At 36.2% G+C, this 22210-nt stretch overlaps 1 protein-coding gene across 7 annotated transcripts in view; it reads right to left on the bottom strand.

Annotated features, from left to right (window-relative positions):
- The window catches only part of TCERG1 (transcription elongation regulator 1), a 64258-nt gene that overhangs the window by 27802 nt on the left and 14246 nt on the right, over positions 1-22210 (bottom strand). For 3 of the 7 annotated variants that reach the window (XR_003137045.3, XM_025448112.3, XM_025448114.3), the window contains exons 5-13: positions 20836-21078; positions 16427-16489; positions 15058-15258; positions 14216-14328; positions 13063-13151; positions 3711-3871; positions 1898-1954; positions 1681-1747; positions 542-592 (exon numbers count right to left, since the gene is read on the bottom strand). Coding sequence is in view for 6 of the 7 variants with exons in the window: in XM_025448112.3 (XP_025303897.1) it covers positions 542-592; positions 1681-1747; positions 1898-1954; positions 3711-3871; positions 13063-13151; positions 14216-14328; positions 15058-15258; positions 16427-16489; positions 20836-21078 (1045 nt within the window). In the remaining variant the exon portion in view is untranslated. Of the gene's footprint in view, positions 1-265; positions 296-541; positions 593-1680; positions 1748-1897; positions 1955-3710; positions 3872-13062; positions 13152-14215; positions 14329-15057; positions 15259-16426; positions 16490-20835; positions 21079-22210 lie in introns of all 7 variants that reach the window. The other 4 variants (XM_049102414.1, XM_025448113.3, XM_025448115.3 and 1 more) reach the window with 4 other exon arrangements.

Genomic DNA, 22210 nt, shown 5'->3' with positions numbered 1-22210 from the left:
ATATTTGGGTGTGTCTGAGCAGATCTTCCTTCTTAAATATGATCTGCTAAGTATAAAAATAAAATTGGCTCACATGCCCTCCACAAACTTAAGGGAATTAGGAAGACAAAAAACATCATCAATTTCAAAAGCATGCTATTATAGGGAAGTGAGGGTAGCCCAGGAGATTTAAATGGAACTAAGGCTGACCCACAAATATATTAAGTGAGAGGTTATTAGCAACTTAGGGAATGAATCAAAAGAAATAGAAGACATAGTCCGTGACCTGCAGGAACTTAGCGAGATAGTCTGTGACCTAAGATATGCACAAAACAAACAGGTAAAAGTAATTTGCCAAACAATATACCCTCTTATAATAATTTATTTAAGAACTATTTAAATAAAGAATTAAAAGACATCCAAGAAATATAACTAATGAAAACAAATAACCTTTACAGAATTACACTAAATGGAAATGTCACAATACAAACTATCACTATCTATCTCAATAAAAGAAATAAAGAAAAACTAAGCCAGGAAAAATAGGCTTTTAACTTTGTACCTAAATAGAGAAGCTCGGGCAATCCACATAAAGGACTTCTTTGACATTCTCCTGATAAAAGCAGTTAAAAACCTTACAGAGTTGTCTATAAGAACAAACAATTAAAAACAACCTAAAAGTTTAACATTGTAGGAACATCCAAAATTATGATTATATAAACAGAATGAATACAGTCATTTATAATGATTAAGAAAACAAACATCTTATTCTAGATTTTTTTTTAAAGAACACAAAATCAGTTGATTACAACTAATAAAAATATTTACATATTTGGTCAAGAACTAAAAAGTCAACTGCAAAAATGAAAACAGCTATATTACTTTGGTTGATTATGAGTGATGCTCTTTAATAACTTAATTTCTTAATGTTGTTGCTAAATGATTTTTTTTTTTAAAAGAACCACCCTTCCAAGGGGTTGTCTTACTGATTTTTTTGCCATAATTTGGCTGCATTCAATCTGTCCTTTTTAGATAAGGACTACAGTTCATCCAGTTCCTAATAATGTCTTCAAACTTTCCTTTTTGCTGCTAAATAATGGTCCCATTCCCCACCCCCCCCAACACACAAATACCCTCTACCCCAGCCTTTCACCCCCCATAATTAGAAACATTACAATTTTAACCAACTACACAGCACTGGCCAACCTAAATGCTCCCATATATGGCAATCTCTTTTCCCCAAAGCATTTTCTAAACTCACAGGTTCCCTCTTCACCATGCAGTAATGACACAGACCCAAGGACTAGCTAAGTGACAAGTACATAAAAAGAGAGAGAAGTCTGTGCGTCTGAAATTTCTGGAATGGTCTCTGTTGGGTTCTACTAGTAAGAAGGAGATTTGTTGTAAAATTTAGGCTTAATGAATGTCTGAAAGTAATTTAGCAACTATTCCTAAAATGTCACTTGGCTTTATAATACATATTTAAGTAATCAAATATTCTGCAAGTCTAGCAATAAAAGGGACACCATTTCTACATTCTAAAGCAAAGTTTTATAGTATCAGGTCTTAGAGAGCAATCATGACTTCTGTCTCCTAACAACATACACATTACCTGTCCCGACCACAAACTGACTGTGACCTAACCAACTTTTAAAATAGGTATTATCTACCTGAATTACATGAACTGTGAGTATTACTTACTTCCGTTTTTTGGCCTTAACTGGTTCATCTTCATTAAGTTCTTCCATTAATTCTTGTTCCTCTTTAACTGTAAGATCAAATTTAATTAAATTTCGCCAGAATAAAAAATAAGCAAGCAACAGTTAAAACACTTAAGTCTGAATCCTTCCGTTAGCCACTACCAGAATACTTCCTTTAATAGTATTAAAAAGTAGCTACAATTTAAGAGTTTACTCACTTGCACTCATAGAGAACTGCCACTTTTGGATGGACAGCATTGTAGGGGTTGGGTGTCCTGGCAAAAACATAACAAATATTATTATGAAGTTACATGCACATATTATACAATCTTTTCTTTTTAAAAATTACTATTTATATAAAAATATCCACCCTATAATACTCTCTCCTTTATAAAAGATTAAACAATTCTGTACTTCCTAAATTTATCTTCCCTTTACATTAAATTTCGAATTCACTTTGTAAAGTTTATTCATTAGACATGTACTTTATCAAATAACTGAATTAAATATCTGAAAACATTAAAAAAAAAATAGGGGATCCCTGGGTGGCTCAGTGGTTTAGCGCCTGCCTTTGGCCCAGGGCACGATCCTGGAGTCCCGGGATTGAGTCCTGCATCGGGCTCCTGGCATGGAGCCTGCTTCTCCCTCCTCCTGTGTCTCTGCCTCTCTCTCTCTCTCTCTCTCTATCATAAATAATAAATAAATAAATATTAAAAAAAAAACATTCAAAAAAACAAAAGCAAACCTCACACCTCCTTGGCATGGTTCAACACTAGGGTTATATAGTGTCATGTATCAAAGCTATAAAATAGATACTGCTGAAGGGAAAAAATGGTGCCCAGCATCCTTAGCACAGGCAGGCAAAGCTTCACTGATTTAGAAAGGACTTGTAAACAAAAATGTAGCACCACATATATATATATAAAACACATGAAGATTTCTCAATTATTATGAATGACATACATTAGAATTTATTTCATTGGAAGTATAAGGGGATTCATTTATGCTTCTACAGCAGATGGAGGAGTTCTATAAAAAGACAATTATGTCAATATAAGGGCAAATTACTGACAAAAATGCAATAAAAATGATGTAAAAATATCTGTGTCATATATAGTGAAATGCTTTCCGAACCTTAAAAGACAATCTCTTAATAAACTTTGTCCCTGTATTATCAAGAGTAAGACTTACCTTCCCTAAATTTCATCTACTTGAAAAGAGTAAGCTTTTGGGGCACCTTTGTGGCACCGTCAGTTAAGCATCTGACTCTTGATTTCAGCTCAGGTCATGATCTCAGGGTCATGGCTGGGCTCTGCACTCAGTGGGGAGTCTGCCTGGGATTTTTTTCTCTCTCCCACTCCACCTCCTCATGAGCTTGCTAATACAAATAAATCTTTAAAAGAGTATGCTTTTATATTCCTTTTTTTTTTTTTTTTTTATGATAGGCACGCAGTGAGAGAGAGAGAGGCAGAGACACAGGCAGAGGGAGAAGCAGGCTCCATGCACCGGGAGCCTGACGTGGGATTCAATCCCAGGTCTCCAGGATCGCGCCCTGGGCCAAAGGCAGGCGCCAAACCGCTGTGCCACCCAGGGATCCCTGCTTTTATATTCTTATAAAATTTTGTATTTTGTAGAGTTTTAGTAAGTATTTTTAAAATACTCTGTAAAGTTCTAATTATTTCAAAAAATATATTACTGGTTACAAAGTGCTAAATGGCTCAACTGAGCAATATTTTAGTATTATTAAGCAAACAAGTCATAGCAGAACCAATATATTTTGGACTAACTAAAAAATCTTAATAAAGTTAAAAAAAAATACATATAAATATTTTATAAAAAACAGTTGTCCAAACTCTCTATATTTTAGTATCTCTACTACTGAGTTCAAACTAGCATAGCAGTCTATTTCCCATTTATTAAATTACTTATATTTCTTGAAAATAGCAAGCTTTCCTAAATGGCTTCATATTTTCTATAAAAATATTAAAAGAATGATAAAATTAGAGGATAAATTCTTAATTTAAAACTTACTTAGTTTCTTCACTTCTTCCATTCCTTTTTTATGAGGAGGCTCCTGAATAATTTTGTCAACATCTGCCCTTCCAATCAGATCATCAGGTCGGTCCCACATAGAAAGACGGGTGGTAGGATTATAAAAGAAGACCCGCTCATCACCAGTCCAAACAACACACCTACAAATTGATTCACATATCAGGTTTCTTACGTTACGGAACATATGTGATAGATATAAGTCTTTTACTGTCATCCTGCCTAAAGGGGGAGAGGAGGGGAGGTAGGGAGGACACCTTCATATTTAATAATAGTTACAGAGCCGAAGATGATTTCTGAAGGAGTGAGCTGACTGGCTAAGGTTACGACAGCAGTCCAACATTGAACTGTGCAACACTTGAACCTATCATAAAGAATAAATTTAATGACAACAAGTAAGAATGGTATATTAAGCTGTTCGGAAACTAAAGAACAGATCATTGCACAATACCTATTATGTAATATCTCTTAATACTTCTTACCAAATCAGAATTTTACATACTCAAATGCAAACTGCTATGAGGTCTTTAGTACCTTATTATATCTGGCCTAAAAAATAAGAAATACTGATTGCACTATGACACCAGAGCCCACTATAACTCACTATTCCTGTTAATTACAAGAAGTTCAGACAAAACATAAAAAACAAGAATATAAGGACTGTATATAGTTTTTAAAAAATAAGTACAGAAGAAAGACACTATTTAAAAAAAAAAAAAAAGAAAGAAAGACACTTTAAGGCAGCAACTGTGAGGGCATAGATTTCCCATTTTTCCTCCCTCAAAGCTCTACCCTGAGGGGCCCCAGTCACAGAGTAGCACGGTGGCAGCAGCAAAGGCAGGAAAAACTCCCAACAGAAACCAGGTATTTATCACCAGTAGCTCAACAGCTGCCAAGCCAAGCTGATCTAGATGCTGAAAATATCAGATAAACTTCTCTGCTGAGATAATCAAAGACTTTTTAAAAAAGATTTTATTTATTTATTCATGAGAGACACAGAGAGAGGGAGGCAGAGACACAGGCAGAGGGAGAAACAGGCTCCATGCAGGGAGCCCCATGTGGGACTCAATCCTGGGACTCCAGGATCATGCCCCAGTCCCAAGATGGCGCTAAACCGCTGAGCCACCCGGGCTGCCCCGCAATCAAAGACTTTTAAAGCAGTAATTATAACTAGAGTTCATGAGATGAAGGAAAAAAAAAAAAAAAAAAAAACCTTGAAAACTCATAGTTCAAAAGTTCAAGTTTCATTTCTAAAACATTTAGAGATGAAAAACACACAAGTTAAGCAAAGGAAACAAGAGAAAGAGACAAGCCAAGAAACAAACTCAACCACAGAGAACAACCTGATGGTTACCAGAGGGTGGGGCAGGGGATAGGGATTAAGGAGTACACTTGTTATGAGCACCAGGTATTGTATGGAAGCTCTGGATCCCTCTATTGCACACCTGAAACCAATATAACACTGCCTATTAACTATTTGGGAATTAAAATTTAACAATTAAAAAGAAAAATACACAATGAAATTAAATTTCTTTGGATTGGCTCAAGAACAGAATGGAGATGACAGGAAATGATAAGTAAACTAGAAAGTAGATCAATAATTATTTTGCCCAAAGAACGAAGAGAGGAAAAAAAGAATACGTTTTCAGGAAGCTAAAGAACTACAGAAAAATGCTTTCTGGGAACCCTCTTGTACTGTTCGTGGGAATGTGAACTGGTATAGCCACTCTTGAAAACTGTGTGGAGGTTCTTTAGAGTTTACCCTACGACCCAGCAATTGCACTACTGGGTTTTTACCCCAAAGATACAGATGCAATGAAAAGTCAAAACACCTGCACCCCAATGTTTATAGCAACAATGTCCACAATAGCCAAACTGTGGAAGGAGCCTCGGTGTCCATCGAAAGATTAATGAATAAAGAAGATGCGGTCTATATATACAATGGAATATTCCTCAGCCATTAGAAACGACTAATACCCACCATTTGCTTCGACATGGATAGAACTGGAGGGTATTATGCTGAGTGAAGTAAGTCAATCGGAGAAGGAAAATCATTATATGGTTTCACTCATACAGGGAATATAAAAAATAGTGAAAGGGATTATAGGGGAAAGGAGAGAAAATGAGTGGGAAAAATCAGAGAGTGACAAAACATGAGAGACTCCTAACTCTGGGAAACAAACAAAGGGTAGTGGAAGGGGAGGGTGGGCAGGGGGATGGGGTGGCTGGGTGGGGGGCACTGAGGGGGGCACTTGACGGGATGAGCACTGGGTATTATACTATATGTTGGCAAATCAAACTCCAATAAAAAAAAAAGGAAAAAAAAATGCCTTCTGTAAATGTCATTTATGCAGACGTTTAGCTTTACTGGGGGGGGAACCTACCCTAACTTTTCTAGGCCGTTTTCTAAACTATGGCACACTACTGACAGGGAAACAAGTTCAATGACCATGGATTCCTTACCAGAAACCATAGAGGCAAGAACACAGTAAAACAACACCTTTAAAGTTCTAGGAGGGGGGAAACTGAAAATGGCTAATGAAACTGTTCTAAAATTAAATATGGTAATGGTTGCACAACTCTGTGAATATATTATAAAGCATGGAGTTTATGCTTTAAATGAGTCAACTGTATGATGTATGAATTATCTCAATGTCATATTTTTAAGAAGCAGCTAAACAAAAAAAAGTATATACTAAATGATTCCTGACATAACATTCTAGAAAATACAAAGCAACCTAAAATAACAGAAAGCAGAAGGATCCTTAGGGTTTGGATTAGAGGGAAGGACAACAAAGAGACACAAGAAAACTTTTGGGGTTATTGGAAATTATGTCGATTGTAGAAATGAACTTTAAATATTTCAGCTCATTGTACTTCAACGGTACTTGGTAACACAGAAAAATGAGGAAACAGGGGCTCCTGGCTGGCTCAGTCAGAAAAGCATGTGACTCTTGATCTCAGAGTTCTAAGTCTGAGCTCCATGCTAGGTGTAGAGATTACTTAAAAATAAAATCTTTTTTTTTTTAATGAGAAAATGTATAATGTACTACTAAATCAAAATCTTTTGTGGAAATGGACTAGATACATTTCTTTTTGTTATGCAATCTAACAGAAAACCAAAGTTCACTGATCCTAGGGAAAACAAAACTTTTTTTTACTCTATAATTAATTTTAAAAGCAGGTGTGGGGGCCACGTGGGTGGGCACAGTTAATCATCTGACTCTTGGTTTCAGCTCAGGTCATGTTCTTAGGGTGGTGAGACTGAGCCTCACGTCCAGTTCTACACTCAGCATGGAGTCTACTTGGAAATCTCTCTCCCTCCCCACTCTGCCCCTGCTGTTCATGCTCATATGCATGTGCTCCCTCACTCTCTCAAATAAATAAATAAATAAATCTTTAAAAGCATAAATATAAAAGCAGATGTGGAGACGAGTGTTATAGGTTACATTAAAATAATCCTGAGAGGGATGCCTGGTTGACTCAGTCAGGAGAGCATGTGACTCTTGACCTTAGGGTTATGAGTATGAGCCTCATGTTGGGTGCAGAGATTACTTAAAAATAAAATCTTCAAAAAATAATAATCCTGAGATACTTAAGCCATCTCATTAGATGGTTAACTGTATTGGGGTGGGGGGGACCTAACCCTATATTTTCTATGCTGGTTTCTAAAACACTGTTTAATATTAACAACAGTAACAACTTTAAGATATAGTATTTTACTAATTCATTTTAACTTCAAAACATGTGCTAATACAGCTCCATCAGTACTAACGATAAATTTGTAGTGAGGGACGCCTGTGTGGCTCAGCGGCTTAGCGCCTGCCTTCAGCCCAGGATGTGATCCTGGGGTCCCGTGATCGAATCCCACATTGGACTCCTTGCATGGAGCCTGCTTCTCCCTCTGCCTGTGTGTGTCTCTGCTTCTCTCTCTGTGTCCCTCCTGAATAAACAAAATCTTTAAAAAAAAAATGTGGAGGGATCCCTGAGTGGCGCAGCAGTTTGGCGCCTGCCTTTGGCCCAGGGCGCGATCCTGGAGACCCGGGATCGAATCCCACGTCGGGCTCCCGGTGCATGGAGCCTGCTTCTCCCTCTGCCTGTGTCTCTGCCTCTCTCTCTCTCTCTATCATAAATAAAAATTAAAAAAAAAAAAAAAAAGTGGAGTAAAAAGCTGTCAGGACATTTCAGAATTAACAAAGATTATGGACAAAGAATTCTTATTTAAAAACTGCCCTGTGCTGATAAAACGCATGATAAAATATTTAGGCGTGAAGTGTACTAATATCTATAACTTTTAACCTATCTAATAAATAGCTATGGTTGGCAGATTCATGAGGGATGAGGGATGGTAAGTAAATGATAAATATGATAAAATGTTAATTGTAGAAGCTAAGTCAATATATGGTGCTCACTGTTCCGGAAACATGCTTCCAATGTTTCTGTAAGTTTCAATTTTTTCATAATAAAATACTGGAGTAAAAAGCCCTGGGAATAACAACAAAAACCTATGAAACACAAGAGCTAGTGGCCTTGTGCTACTCTCTGTACATGCAATACAAGTAAATACAAGTAAAACTTGAAAGATCATTTTTCCTAAGTTAAAACCCAACACAGGGATCCCTGGGTGGCGCAGCAGTTTAGCGCCTGCCTTTGGCCCAGGGCGCGATCCTGGAGATCCGGGATCGAATCCCACGTCGGGCTCCCGGTGCATGGAGCCTGCTTCTCCCTCTGCCTGTGTCTCTGCCTCTCTCTCTCTCACTGTGTGCCTATCATAAATAAATAAAAATTAAAAAAAAAAAAAAAAAAAACCAACACAGACTACACACAAGGAAAGCACAGCCAATATAGGCAGCCCTCACTATGCACTCTGCAGGACACTGTACAAGTAATTGCAAGCTAAAGCCATATGATGCAATCTCAAGAAGCAATGGAAAAAATTACAATTAGTCCATAAGCTTTAAAAATTTTTGTCAAAACATTAAAAACTCACTTGGACCAGAAACTAAAGCTTACTGACCCTAAGGAATACGAAATGCTTCTAATTTTGATCTTCTTTGAAACAAAGAGTCTAATGTTGTGAAATACTAGGTAAAACATACCAGTGTATCGGTAAGGAATATGAAACTTCATGTTTCACATCTAGCTGAACTCTGAAGAAACCGTTACTTTAAGATCAACATCTGAAGATATCAAGCAATACAAAGACTAATAAAAATCTGATTATCCAAATGAAGTGGCATAGCCTGCTTAGCTAAATAATTTGTCGTTGGTTTTTAAGAGTTTAAGTAATCTTTTGGGGATCCCTGGGTGGCTCAGCGGTTTAGCGCCTGCCTTTGGCCCAGGGCATGATCCTGGAGTCCTGGGATCGAGTCCCACATCGGGCTCCCTGCATGTAGCCTGCTTCTCCCTCTGCCTGTGTCTCTGCCTCTCTTTCTCTCTCTGTCTCATATAAATACATACATACATAAATAAATAAAATCTTTGAAAAAACTTAAGAAAAAGAGATTTTAAGTAATCTCTATACCCAACATGGGGCTAAAATTTATAATCCTGAGATCAAGAGTCTTACGCTCCACTCAGCCAACCAAGCACACCCTTAGTAATTTGTTTAGCATTTACCCATTTTACAAGAAACAGGAAATAATTAAGGAATTAAAGTTCTACTGACAATACATTTTTCACTGACAGACTTGGAAAATAATTTAGATAAGCAGTTGTCTTACATGTATGCAGATGGGCTGTATAAGCACTAGGAACACAGAGTTGCGGCGAGGGGGAATATTCCCTAGGGTATCAATAAATATGATCTCACTGAAATACAAAATGTATGTATGACAAGACATTAAAACGAAAATCAACGGGTAGGGAGAAACTGTAATGTATGTAAAAATCAAAGGAGTTAATAGCATGCATGAAAAGATCTTTTCTGGGTGGCTTAGTAGGTTAAGTGTCTAACTTCAGCTCAAATCATGATCTCAAGATCCTGGGATTGAGCCCCACAACAGGCTCTACCCTCAAGAGGGAGTCTGCTGTCCCTCTGCCTGTCTCTTTCCCCCACCCCCACCACTTAAGCTCTCTCAAATAAATAAATACAATCTTAAAAAAAAAAAAAAAGGCTCTCTCCTACTATTAAGAAAAAGACAAGTTCATAAAAAGGACAAGGAAAACTGTGAAGGAAGCAATCTACGGCCAATCAACATGAAATAAATTGAATTACACCAGCATCTGGAAAATGTAACAGGATTCCTTTTCTTAACAGGTTACCCAAGATGTAAACAAAATATGCCGACACTGGTAAGAGGGAGAGAACATTGGTACTACCAGGCTATTGCCGAGAATATTAACTGGCTAAGTCCAGCCTGCCTTGTTCCCTCCCCCCAACTGCCAAAACCTTTCTGAGGTTAACTTAGCAGTATCTACCAAATATTAAATAACAGAATCATTTGATTCAGCAACTTCACCTCTAAAAATCAATTCAACAGTAATATCTGAATGTGTTCACAAAGAAGTATGTATTAAGGATGTCCTAAACAGCAACAGCAACTTTTGTTAATAGGGGGAGAGGGGGGGAGTTGTGGGGGACAACCTAATCAACTCATTATAGAAAAATTATCCGTTTACAGAAAACTATGCTATCACAAATAGATTTATATATACATAAATAGCAAAATTTGAGACATATTTAGTAAAAAAAAAAAAAAAACAGGAATACTGTTTTTAAGACACTATAAACACGCATGTACACCACACATAAATCCTGTATACATGTACATAAAGCATAGCAAAGGGCCTAGAAAGCATATGTATCCAAACTTTTATTAATGAAGAGGCTAGATGAAAGTGGAATTCTGTAATTTTTTCCATGTAATTCTTTCATAATGTATGTATTTATGGATTCACGTATTCTCTTCTAATAATATCAGATCAATGAGAAAACAACTCAAAGCAGGACACAAAAACTATAGATATAAAACATACAGAAAAAAGGTTTCAAGGATAACATAAAAGATGTGACATGCAAATAACAAATGTTCCAGAAAAGGAAAAACAGATAAAGAGAAGCAATAATTAAATAAATTCCAAAAGAAAAGTTCCACCAATCTGAGGACAGACCCAAATCTGAAAACTGTTGAGGGCCCATGAAGTTGCAGACTGGTGAGATTCAGAGTTGGTTACCAACTTTTCATGTACAAACACAGAAACCACAATCTAGGAACATATTCTTTGAATGGACTATTTTCATAACTTCAATTGTGGTAAATATTTTGTAAATATTTTATTTTTTAAAATGAGGCTTTGCATCAAGTTGGTAGAATGAAATATATAGAAAATAATTATTCCAAATGACTTTAAAACAGAATAATCTGTAATGAACCCCTGGAGTAAGATTCCCTGAACATAAATGTAATGGGGGTGGGGGAGGAGTTAAAAATGGTTTTCAGTATCACACTGTAAAAGCGACAGTGTTAGTACTGTAATTCTGTGACTTGTGTGTGAGAAAAGCAAATAAATAATTATGTTGCTATCGCTTAGCAAGAGGATTTTCAGCAAGAAAGGCGATATTGAGTTTAAACTAGATGATGAGGTTCAGTAAAAACCTTATAGTAAACCTCAACTGCAAATAATTATATGAACTCATGATATGTCTTTAAATGTGTGCATCTTCAATCTTCAATCTGTCTAGCAAAGAGGTCTAAAAAAAAATGACTTTTTCAGTAATAACAACTATCCCTAGATCCTATAAATGCCACATCCCAGGAAAAGAAACCAGGCTCCATAGCAAAATGGCCAAATCTAGGTCTGATGCAGGAAATACATGAGACAGCCAGAAACATCTTTGTCAGAGTAGAAAACAAGGTAGGTATCAAAGAACAGGGTTGCAACAAAAACCCCGGAGTCAATCTTAAGAGGCTTCACGCAGCCCAAGATGAAACAGTTGAACTTTGGTAAGCATAATAACTATCCTGGAGAGAAGCAAAGAACATGTATTTAAATCTATGAATCTATAATACCCAAACCAACTCATTACTGTGAAAACCTCAGGCCTACTGACATTTTGGGCTAAATAATTCTTGTAGGGAGATCTCTTGTACATAGTAGGATGTTTAGGAGCATCCCTACCCTCTAACAACTAGATATTACATGCTATTAACCCCTTCCAAGTTATGACAACCAAAAATGTCCCCCAACCCTGCCAAACGTCCACGTATGAATTAGTCTTGCTAAAAATCTGATGAGAATCTGACCAGGTATCTGCATACACTTGCAAGTTTGCAGGAAATTCAGGAATAGAAGACTGAAACAGTACCACTGGGATGCAATAGTAACATTCAGACTGTGAGTCTCCATGTAACCAACATTTATTTTTTAAATACCAAAAACAGGAAAGATGCAATGAAAACACAATGGAGGGGAATCTATAGATTACAAGACATCTGGAACAACTCTATGTAATGTGTGGATTGTACACGGATTAAATGGGCTGCAGCAGGACCAGGACAGAGCACTGACTTAGGAAGAATAAGAAAAGGAAAAATGAGGGATGCCTGGGTGGCTCAGTGGTTGAGCATGGGCCTCCGGCTCAGGGCGTGATCCTGGAGTGCTGGGATTTAAGTCCCACATCGGGCTCCCCACAGGATGCCTCCTTCTCCCTCTTCCTATGTCTCTGCCTCTTTCTCTATGTGTCTCTCATGAACAAATTTTTAAGAAGAGAAAGAGAAAGAGAGAAAGAGAGAAAGAAAAGAAAACCAAAGCAGAAAAGAAAAACACTTAAAAAAAATTTTACACAGTTCTGTAAGTGTAATCATCTTTGTAGGCATATATACCAAATTAATTTTATTTTTTAAAGATTTTATTTATTTATTCACGAGAGACACGGGGGGCGGGGGTGGAGGGCAGAGACACAGGCAGAGGGAGAAACGGGCTCCATGCAGGAAGCCTGACACGGGACTCAATCCTGGGTCTTCAGGATCACGCCTTGGGCTGAAGGCAGCACTAAACTGCTGAGCCACCCAGGCTGCCCCTAAACTAATTTTAAAAACTTATTTTACACAATAAAAACTAGATTCAGGATCTCACAGTGGTTCAAGTCTATAATTGCGCACAATAAAAATTAAGAGACAGTTACAATGAAAGGAGAAAGACAATTGAGTTTTAGGTCTGAACACCCAAAACACAAGAAACAAGAACCAAAATATTCACCAGATAAAAATAACTACTTGGTATGTATTTTTTAAAGCATGTTTCATTCTATATGATAAACCGTTTATCAAATAAGGCAATAAATTAACAAAGAATGAAATAAAGTAACTTACTAACTGAGCCAAGTACATACCATGGAGTACCAGGAATGGGGGTAGTAGCTACTGGCTTTGCCTTCTGGGCAGCCTTTTCTTCTTCAGTCATCTCCTCCTCTTTGGGCTCCTAAGGGAAATGAGGTTACTCCCATTTAATTAGTATCACAAAACTATACCTGAATCTCACACAAATACAAGTAATACTGCAAATACCTCAAAGTACAACCAACATCAGGCCTGTTGCTAGCATAGTGAGGACAGACTGTGAGTAGGGACTTCTAAGAAGGTTCTAAAACTTTGCTCCTTAGACAGAGCCAAATTCTAGAACAGCAGACTCCAGCAACAGCAGATGGTCCTATCTTACAGATTCACCAACTATCTGCTTAGGAGCAGAAGTAGAGAACTTAGGATAGAAAACTAGATGAGACCTCTTCACTTAAGGTTCCTTCTTTCTCCTGCTTATTAATAACTTCCTTACTAATAAAACATGACTATCATTAGTCTCTCACTGAATAAAGGAAGCTTCCAAAAAGCAGAGCTCTTATAGTGCTGTTAGAGATCATTCCAGTGTCAGGAGAAGACCAATAAAATGTAACATTCCCCAAATATATAAAATTGTATTTATGGGACGCCTGGGTGGCTCAGTGGTTGAGCGTCTGTCTGCCTTTGGCTGAGGTCGTGATCCTAGAGTCCTGGGATCGAGTCCCACATCGGGCTTCCCGCAGGAAGCCTGCTTCTCCCTCTGCCTATCTCTCTGCCTCTCTCTGTGTCTCTCATGAATAAATAAATAAAACCTTAAAAAAAAAAAAATTGTACTTCTAATTTTTACCATGTGCCAGTCTATACATCAAGAGGCCGGAACTGGGTCCATGCCTTGGTCCAAGGCCCTTTCTTTCTAGGGGCCTTGATTTACTGTAAGAAGTAATTTAATGAAACTTTTATTTTATTTTATTTTTTTTACCTCATTTTCTTTTTTTTTTTTTTAATTTATTTTTTATTGGTGTTCAATTTACTAACATTAATGAAACTTTTAAAGGAAAAATTGAATTACCAACTTCAAAGAACCTTAAAATTTCAGAAGTCAGACCATTAACAATTATCTAAAACTGTATCAGATGAGTTTTCAATTACAACTAAATTGTAGACAATAATCAATGCTAGCTCCCAAGTTAACCGGTCGTGGCCCTTTACCTCCTTTATCTCCTTTATAGGCTCTTCTTTAGGGTCCTCCTCCTCCGTCTCCATTGGCAGAGGTTCTTCGGAAGGTTCTTTAATTGGCTCTTTAATCTTCTCCTCCAATTTTTCTATTACAAAGTTAAGACAATGTCACTCAATGGTTTTTGTTATAATTTTCCAAGAACTTTCAGAGACTAAACAGTGGAGATACTCTGTAACCAGAAGTTATTAACCACCAAGATAAAATGTTCTTCTTTGTATCATGATTAATTTCAATATAATGTACTGGTCAAGTTGAAATACCTTGCTATCCCATCAGGAAACTGTCACTAGAGAAGAACCACTGATTGCAGAGGGACATGAAGTCTTTCAAGTCACTCACGCATCCTTTGTAGCAATGATTCATTTTGCTCAAAGGGATAAGATACTAAGAGACTTAGAAACAGGAACTTATGATACAGAAAATTATGAGTTTTCTTCATCCAAGACTCCCCAAGGGCCTCTATTTCTTTCTTCAGAAACACATGCTATACACACATTTCTTCCTTATATCAATAATCTCAGTAATTACACAGGAGAACAATTACATAATTCTTAACTGCAATAATAGATTATGTGTACAGATAAATAATTTAATTTCTCTGGATGGAAAAAAATCATAGACCAACATCTAAGTGGAACTGGCTTTTTAAATTCATACATATTTATCAGTTTGGTAGAAATAAATAATCCAACAACAATGGAATTAGCAAATTCTTAAAATGCGTTAAAAAGGAATTTAACTCAGAATTTCAAACAGCATTCTATTTATAGTACCGTGGCTTTTACTATGTCTCAACAAGTCATTAAAATAGTACCTTTTTCCTTTAGTTCTTGGGGTTTTTCCCAGGTTGATTCTAATGTTCTATTATTATAGTAATAGGTCTTTCCATCTGCTGTTTTATATTCAGTCCACTCAGAAACTGCCGTTGCTCCAGCTAAGGTAGCAGGGGAAGCTGCAATAGCAACCTGGGGGTGTATCATAGGTACGATAGGAGGGGCCATGCCTGGCAATACACCTAAAAGAAGAAGAATACAAAGTTAGGTCCAAGTATCAAACTGCAATGCAAAATGAAAACTTTAAAATATGAGCTATATCTTCCATTAAATATTAATAAATGAATGAGCCAGTTGGAACAAAAACAACAAATCATATAAAATGTGATTTCATTACTTAATGCTATTTCCCTGGTTTAGGTCTAAGATCTAAATCCAATTAGATTTCAGAAATTCAACCCAAGAAGTACCTTAAGAATAGTGAAAAATTTGGATCGAAGTTATGATGAAGTCCTAACAGTAAGTTATAAAAATCATGACACATTCTCTACATGTGAACAGAAATATATTTTTATAAAGAATCTCTCAAATTCTAATGAAATCAAGCCAACAAACATTTACTGAGCCTATTTCCTGAGGCAAAATTATCTTCTAGTTCTAAGGTACCTAAAAGGGTATGAATAAAATTCTCAGTTTTAAAGTAAATGACTGAGTTTATTATCAAATCCACTTTAATATACTAAGTGATTAAGTCAGGTGTCCCTGTTAACTCTTTGTCAGTTTACATTTTTTTCCTTTAAAAAAAAAAAAGGCAGTTTCTATTTTTTAAAAGATAAGCCAAGCTTAGTATTTTTTTTTTAATCAGACAGCTAAACAAGCTGACATTATATAAATAATTTAAGGTATATGAATCCAAATTGAAAAAAAAAAAACCCTCAAATCCTATTCTAGAATTTAAGTTTCAGGTAGCTGTCTTCAAGAAGTTTAAAATTTAAGTTTATACTATACACACAAATATTCACACACATATACTCACTAGCATGCAAGCATAATCACATCACTTTACACATGGAAATGATTTTTTTATATTTAACTTAAAAACACACATCAAAAATAAAATTAAATGTTATGAATATGAGAATGAAGTTGTTTACACTTATTACAAAAATTAAGATATAAAGTGATCTGACCTTATTTGCTTTTGTGAACCAAAGAAGCTAATACTACAGGCAATTGGGAAAATTAAGTGTTGGCCAAATATGACAACTGCATTTATACTGCTCATTAAAAAGAAAAATATAAAAAAATCCACTCACTTGGGCAAAAATAAATAAATAAAAGGATAAACAACAACATTCACTACCATGCCAACTTACAGACAAAACAAACTAAGATGGTTTTAAAAATTACCGGTCTTGGTGGTAGCGACTGTCTTTACATACGGGCAGCTGACTATTTGCATCATTGCTACACCTGTAAAATGGATAAGCAAGCATACGTTGGAAAGCTGCCATGGTATGTCGGCTACCACTGGGATTCAGGGAAGTAATTTACCACTACAATTTAGAATGCAATTTCCAATGAAAAAGACCAAGAATGGAGTAAAATTTCTTTTTTGTTTGACATTTTGTGGGAAGTGGTGCCAAATCCAATGATAACTAATTCTAAATTATAGCATCAATTACCTTTTTATCAAACCAGCTGTGATAATACTTGAAGGAGTCTTGAGAGTTTAAAATCGATGAAGGAAGCCCCTTCATTAAATATATATATAACAAGTTCTCGTGTGGGACATTTTCCCACAGGACATCAAACCCATGCTGCTGTTGCTTAGATACCAGTGAAAGGCAGATGCAGCATGACACTGACAAGACACTTTCTCTGTGCTGCTAAGTGGGAACTACATGCAGAAGCTGAGGCATGGAGCATAACCATGCAGAAGGAGAAAAAGAATAAGATAGGACAAAGAAGGGTGTGAGAGAAAGGAAGTAAGGTATGAGATGGATCCAAATATTCCAATGCAAATATTTCAAATAAAAGGGCAGAGATGAAAAGAAGGGTAGCATTCAACTAATGACAAAATATCCATTTTCAGTGCTTGCTCTGTGGAATGTCACAGGCTTGAAACAATGTGGAAGCAGGCTAACATGTGAAGAAAAATACAGCCCCTTTAGTATCACTTATGACTACATGGGCTGATTGTTTCCGAAACCTCTATAATTTAAGCCAACTAAAGGAGTAGCACTTGTATCAAAGAATGGAAATTACGTACAGTTCTTAGAAGAATGAAGACTCATCATGATGCATTACAGTGTGATAAAAAGGGAATGAAAGGAAAAGCTGGAAAACTAAGACTGATTAATTGAAGAAAGCCAAAATTAAGTGTGAAATAGAAAAAAACTTTTAAAGGAAAAGGCTGAAGGCAGGAAGAAAAGGAGTTTGGGAATTAGGTTTTAATTTCTATTTGTTTTGGTTGAAAAAACTAAACCTAGTTTGGTACCAATAATTTAAAGTAATACACTATTTTCCCCACTAAAGTACAGGAAAATAAATTTCACTTAATTTAGAGATGAAAATTGAAATTAAACCCCTGGGTTTGTAAATAATGTACCTAAGTTCACGCACGCACACACAAAAATACTGCCAATTTTTGAAAAATGCCTTTAATTTCTTAATTACCATTTTAAGTAAAGAATATTAAAGCTAAACTTTCAACTACCTCTGAAACTGAACAAAAGCACTAGATCATAAAAGCATGCTGAGTTAAGTCATATGTACGGTTCTGTTTTCCATAACGTTAAAAGAAGCAATGCAAAAATTAATTTGGTTAAAGAAGTTATACCACATATTAGGTTTAAATTAGTATAAATACTGCCATCTGCAGGACCACTGAACCTATTAAGTCAACACTAGAAATTCAATTCTTAGCATATATGAACTTTATTCTCAATGTTCTCCAAAACCACTCCCAAAAGGTAATTTTAACTATCCATCTAAAACAGAAAATCAAGCCTATTCATATTTAGGCCTAAGTGCCATTGTTAAATATCAACTGGGCCGACACAGAATGCCTACATTTGACTAACAACAAAGAGACCATACTGAAAGGTCATCTGTGTTTCTTTTCATGCTATAAAGATAAACTTAAGGTTTTCTTTAAGGATGATTACATACATAAGACTCAAAATTGCCATATATCTGAATTTTTAATCTTCTATTTAAAGGGACATCTGGGGTGCCTGGGTGGCTCAGTCAGATTTGGTTTTGGCTCAGGTGGTGATGATCTCTGGTTCCTGAGATAAGCCCCATGTCCAGCTCTGTACTCAGGGGGAAGGTGGCTTAAGATTATCTCCCTCTTCCTCTGCCCTTCCCTCTTCTCATGCTCACATGCTCTCTCTCAAATAAGTAAAATAAATTTAAAAAATAAAATTAAAAAGAACCTAAAGGGAGCATCTTCAATTTTCCTGTAAGTTTATTCTCAAATTATGTTCTACTAAGAAATTAGAAAATTTCACTTAGCATTTTGAAGAGTTCCAATGTCAATGTCAAGTTTCTTCATATTCTAAGATTTTATAGTTTCAGACATCCTGTAATTTTAATCCAATTTACTATTCCCAATGCCAAGTCTTATTCCTGTATTTTTTACCCGTAATTCTTCCACTCCTTTCCTTCATCTTATTTGACTATCCCTTCCTTAATCATTCTCATTAGAGCCATACATTGCTATTAGAGATAGAACTTAAAGCTCCAGAATAAATAACATCCAAATCCTTCCTGTTTACCTTACTGCCAAATTGATAAAAAGAGATCAATCCCACTGTATATAAAAGATCTGGGGAGGAGCAAAACAAGTCATCTTTTTCTTTTCTTTTTTTTCTCACTAAAGCACCATGGAGAACGGAATTGAAAGGGAAATGAGAAAATGAATTCGTAGTATCAAAGATGCCTTACCACATAGACAAATATTGTTATTATTATTACTATTATACATTAACTCTCTAAGGAATCTTGGCATCTCGGACAAAATTTTACAGATTATCTACCTCAAGCTCGCTTCCAAATGACCTACAAGATGACATTAGTGACTGCCATTTATTAAATGCTTTTTATGACTAAACTTCATAGGTACTACCTCATTTGGTCAAATGGTCACCACTAAAACCTGGGATGAGGATCAGAGAAGACTGTGACATCAAAACAGAGCTATAAATGAAGGGATTTTATTGTGACAAAATTCAACATTCTATAGATATCAATTCTGCTACTCCGTACCTTTCACCCACTGGTCCTATTAACAACTTCCGAAGCAAAATAAAAATCCTTTAGAAAACCTCTCAAATACTTCAGTAATATGATTACCCTACCCAACCCTCAATCTTCCCTCTACAGAATTAACAACCCCAGCTCCTTCAGATCATTCAGAATCCAGCAGCTGGTATGAATACTGTCCTTAACCCCAAAGCACACCTAAGATTCAAGAGCTCATGATCAGTGTCAACCTAGTCTCCATTTATCACCTGGTTTTCTACCAAGAGTATATCCAAAGAGGCAATTATCCAGCAGCTTGTCTTAAATTTAATTTAGAAAAAGGGCAATCCCTAGTATGAGGAAACATTTTTGGTTTTCCTCTTACTTTTAAATAGTTTTGAGTTTCCTAAACATCACATATTGGGCACTTAATTACCTAACACTACACCAACAATGTGCAAAAGGTTTTCCTTAGGGGGAAAAAACCTCTTAAAATTCTGGTTTCTTTCTTGCTAAGGTGTAATAAATACCTAAGTGTTTCTTTTCCAAGTGGTCACAAGGAAAAAGATAATTTAGAACAGTAATGATAATTTTAAAATGTACAAATCTAAGAAACAGCTGTACTACAACCCTATTCTTATATAAAAACTAGTAAAAATAAAGTAGCAATAGAGAGCGGGAGGAATATGAAATTGGGAGACAAGGGGCCTAAGTTCTATCCACCTCTGCTACAAACTAGCCCTGTGAACTTGAGCTCTCTAATGTAGAAAAGCTTCAAACTGAAATACTAGGAGAACAGACCACAGATTAAGGGTTAATTGTGTTTGCCAACAGCAAATGCATTCAAATTAGGATGCCCAACAATGTCACTGTTTTAACCGCTACAGGAAAAATTCCACTTCACAATCTCACCGTTAACTATTTAAATGGTGCAGGTTATGCTTCATTTCACAAATGTTACAAGGAAAAGTTCTGGTTTTGCTTTTGATGAATTTCTTACAGTTAAGTGACACATTTTCTTCCCAGTATAACATAGTTATTAAGAGCATGGTATTTGGGTCTGGAGTGCTTAGCTCATATCCCAACACGATCACTTACTATGTGACCATGGGCAAGTAATTTAACCTATCTGTGTACCTACCTCATACCATGGTTGCAAAACTGAGTTAGTTACACGTAAAGTGCTTAGAGCAGGGCACGATGTATAAAATCAATATGTATTAGCTATTAATGACCTGTTAAGTTCTCAACTTCACAGACTCAGTCCTTCAAAGATATTGCATTTGAACATAGTTACATGAAAAGATGATCATTTTTAACTCACTGAGGCCATTATCAAAAGTGAGTGTAGCTTCAAATGTGGCTCTAATTTTAAGACATGTAAACAACAACAAAAAAAGGACATTTACCAAAACTGAAGAGAAAATATTGCAGTTAGCCATGAATCTTTCAAAAACATTTCAAACAGGTGAGATTCAAGGCAAATTTCAAATGCAACAGACACATGAGAACAAACTAACTGACAATATGAAAACATAGCTGGAAAGGACTATTAGAATCTATTGGTTTACCTGGAAGTGGAATTGGCATGCCAGGAAGGGGAACACGAAACGGAGGTACCATTACTGGTGGAAAAGCAGGTATTGCTGCTGCTGGCTGAGGTACTGAATGAGGAACAGCAGGAGGTAACGTCTGGGGATGCGGCTGGGGAACAGTTTGCACAGGTGTGGCTGTAGGAGCAGGAGTTGAAACACTAACTGTAGGCGTGGCAACTGAAACAGCGGAACTTGGGGTCTGATCTTGTGTTGTGGGTGCTGATAAAAGATAAAAAAAAGAATATGTATCACTCCTTCATAAACCATTTCGCTATATTCATTCATCATTCACTCATTCAGTAAGTACTTAAGAGCCCATTCCATGCACTGCGAGAAATTTCTAACAAGGTCTCTGTCTTCAAGAAGCTTGAAAATAGCTAAATGAAATACAAACATAACTAAAATACAAAATGAAATGGGATAAATGTAGCAGAGTGTACATCAAGACGCAAAGACCATTTGTAACTGTGAGAGGGTACAGAAAGTTGTATACTGTGATGACAGGCCTTGAAAGATTAGGATTTCAACAAGGACAATGACAAAGTGGAGGGAGAAAATAAGTAGTGGGAAAAGTGAGTAAAAGCAAAGAGGAGGTAACGACAAGGAATTGTTTAGAAAATACATGGCAAGCAGTCAACTAATAAAACACAAGGCATATCAAAAGAACCAGAGAGTTATGGCTGGAGAGGCAGGCCAGAGGCATCAAGTAGCAGGCTGTGACAGAAGTCTAAGGAGTCTGCACTTCACTGGGCAGGGAGAGGGAAGAGCTAATGTAAGTGTAGAAAACTGATCTAGGAGAATGCACACCAAAATGTATATTCTCATTACATCTGTAAATGCCTTCCACATTTTGCTACATATCCTTCATTAGTCTCAATTTTTTTCTAAGAATGCATTCATGTGTTATTTGTGTGACTTTGTGAGTATAGAAGAGGTCTAAGAGAGGCAAAATGAAGGTTTCTGTATGGAAAGGATTAATCAATGTTTGTTTGATGAATTAATCTGGCAGATGAATGGGAAGAAGAGGAAGAACACAGGTGGGAAAATCAATTTCAGCCTTTCTGGAATTGTCCAAGCAAGGAAGAACAGAGAAAAAGGTAAGTAATAACTGATGACTGAGTATGAACAAAATGGAGTAAAAAACAAGTCAGGTTTCTCTACAATAATTTCAAAATAAAAAAGTGGAAAAAGAAAAAATAATAACAACTCAGGTTTCCAGTGTGAGAGACCAAGAGAATGTGAAACTAGGGATAATCTGACTCTACTACATTATTTTTAAGTAACAAAAATAAAACATTTCATCTCTAGGATCCCATTTAAAATCAAATTGTGACCCTCCCAAAATAAATAA

The sequence above is a fragment of the Canis lupus genome, chromosome 2 (genome assembly GCF_003254725.2).
Source record: "Canis lupus dingo isolate Sandy chromosome 2, ASM325472v2, whole genome shotgun sequence".
NCBI lineage: Eukaryota > Metazoa > Chordata > Mammalia > Carnivora > Canidae > Canis > Canis lupus.
The sequence above is the reverse complement of the archived record's forward strand: the minus strand, read 5'-3'. Positions and strand labels throughout refer to the sequence as shown.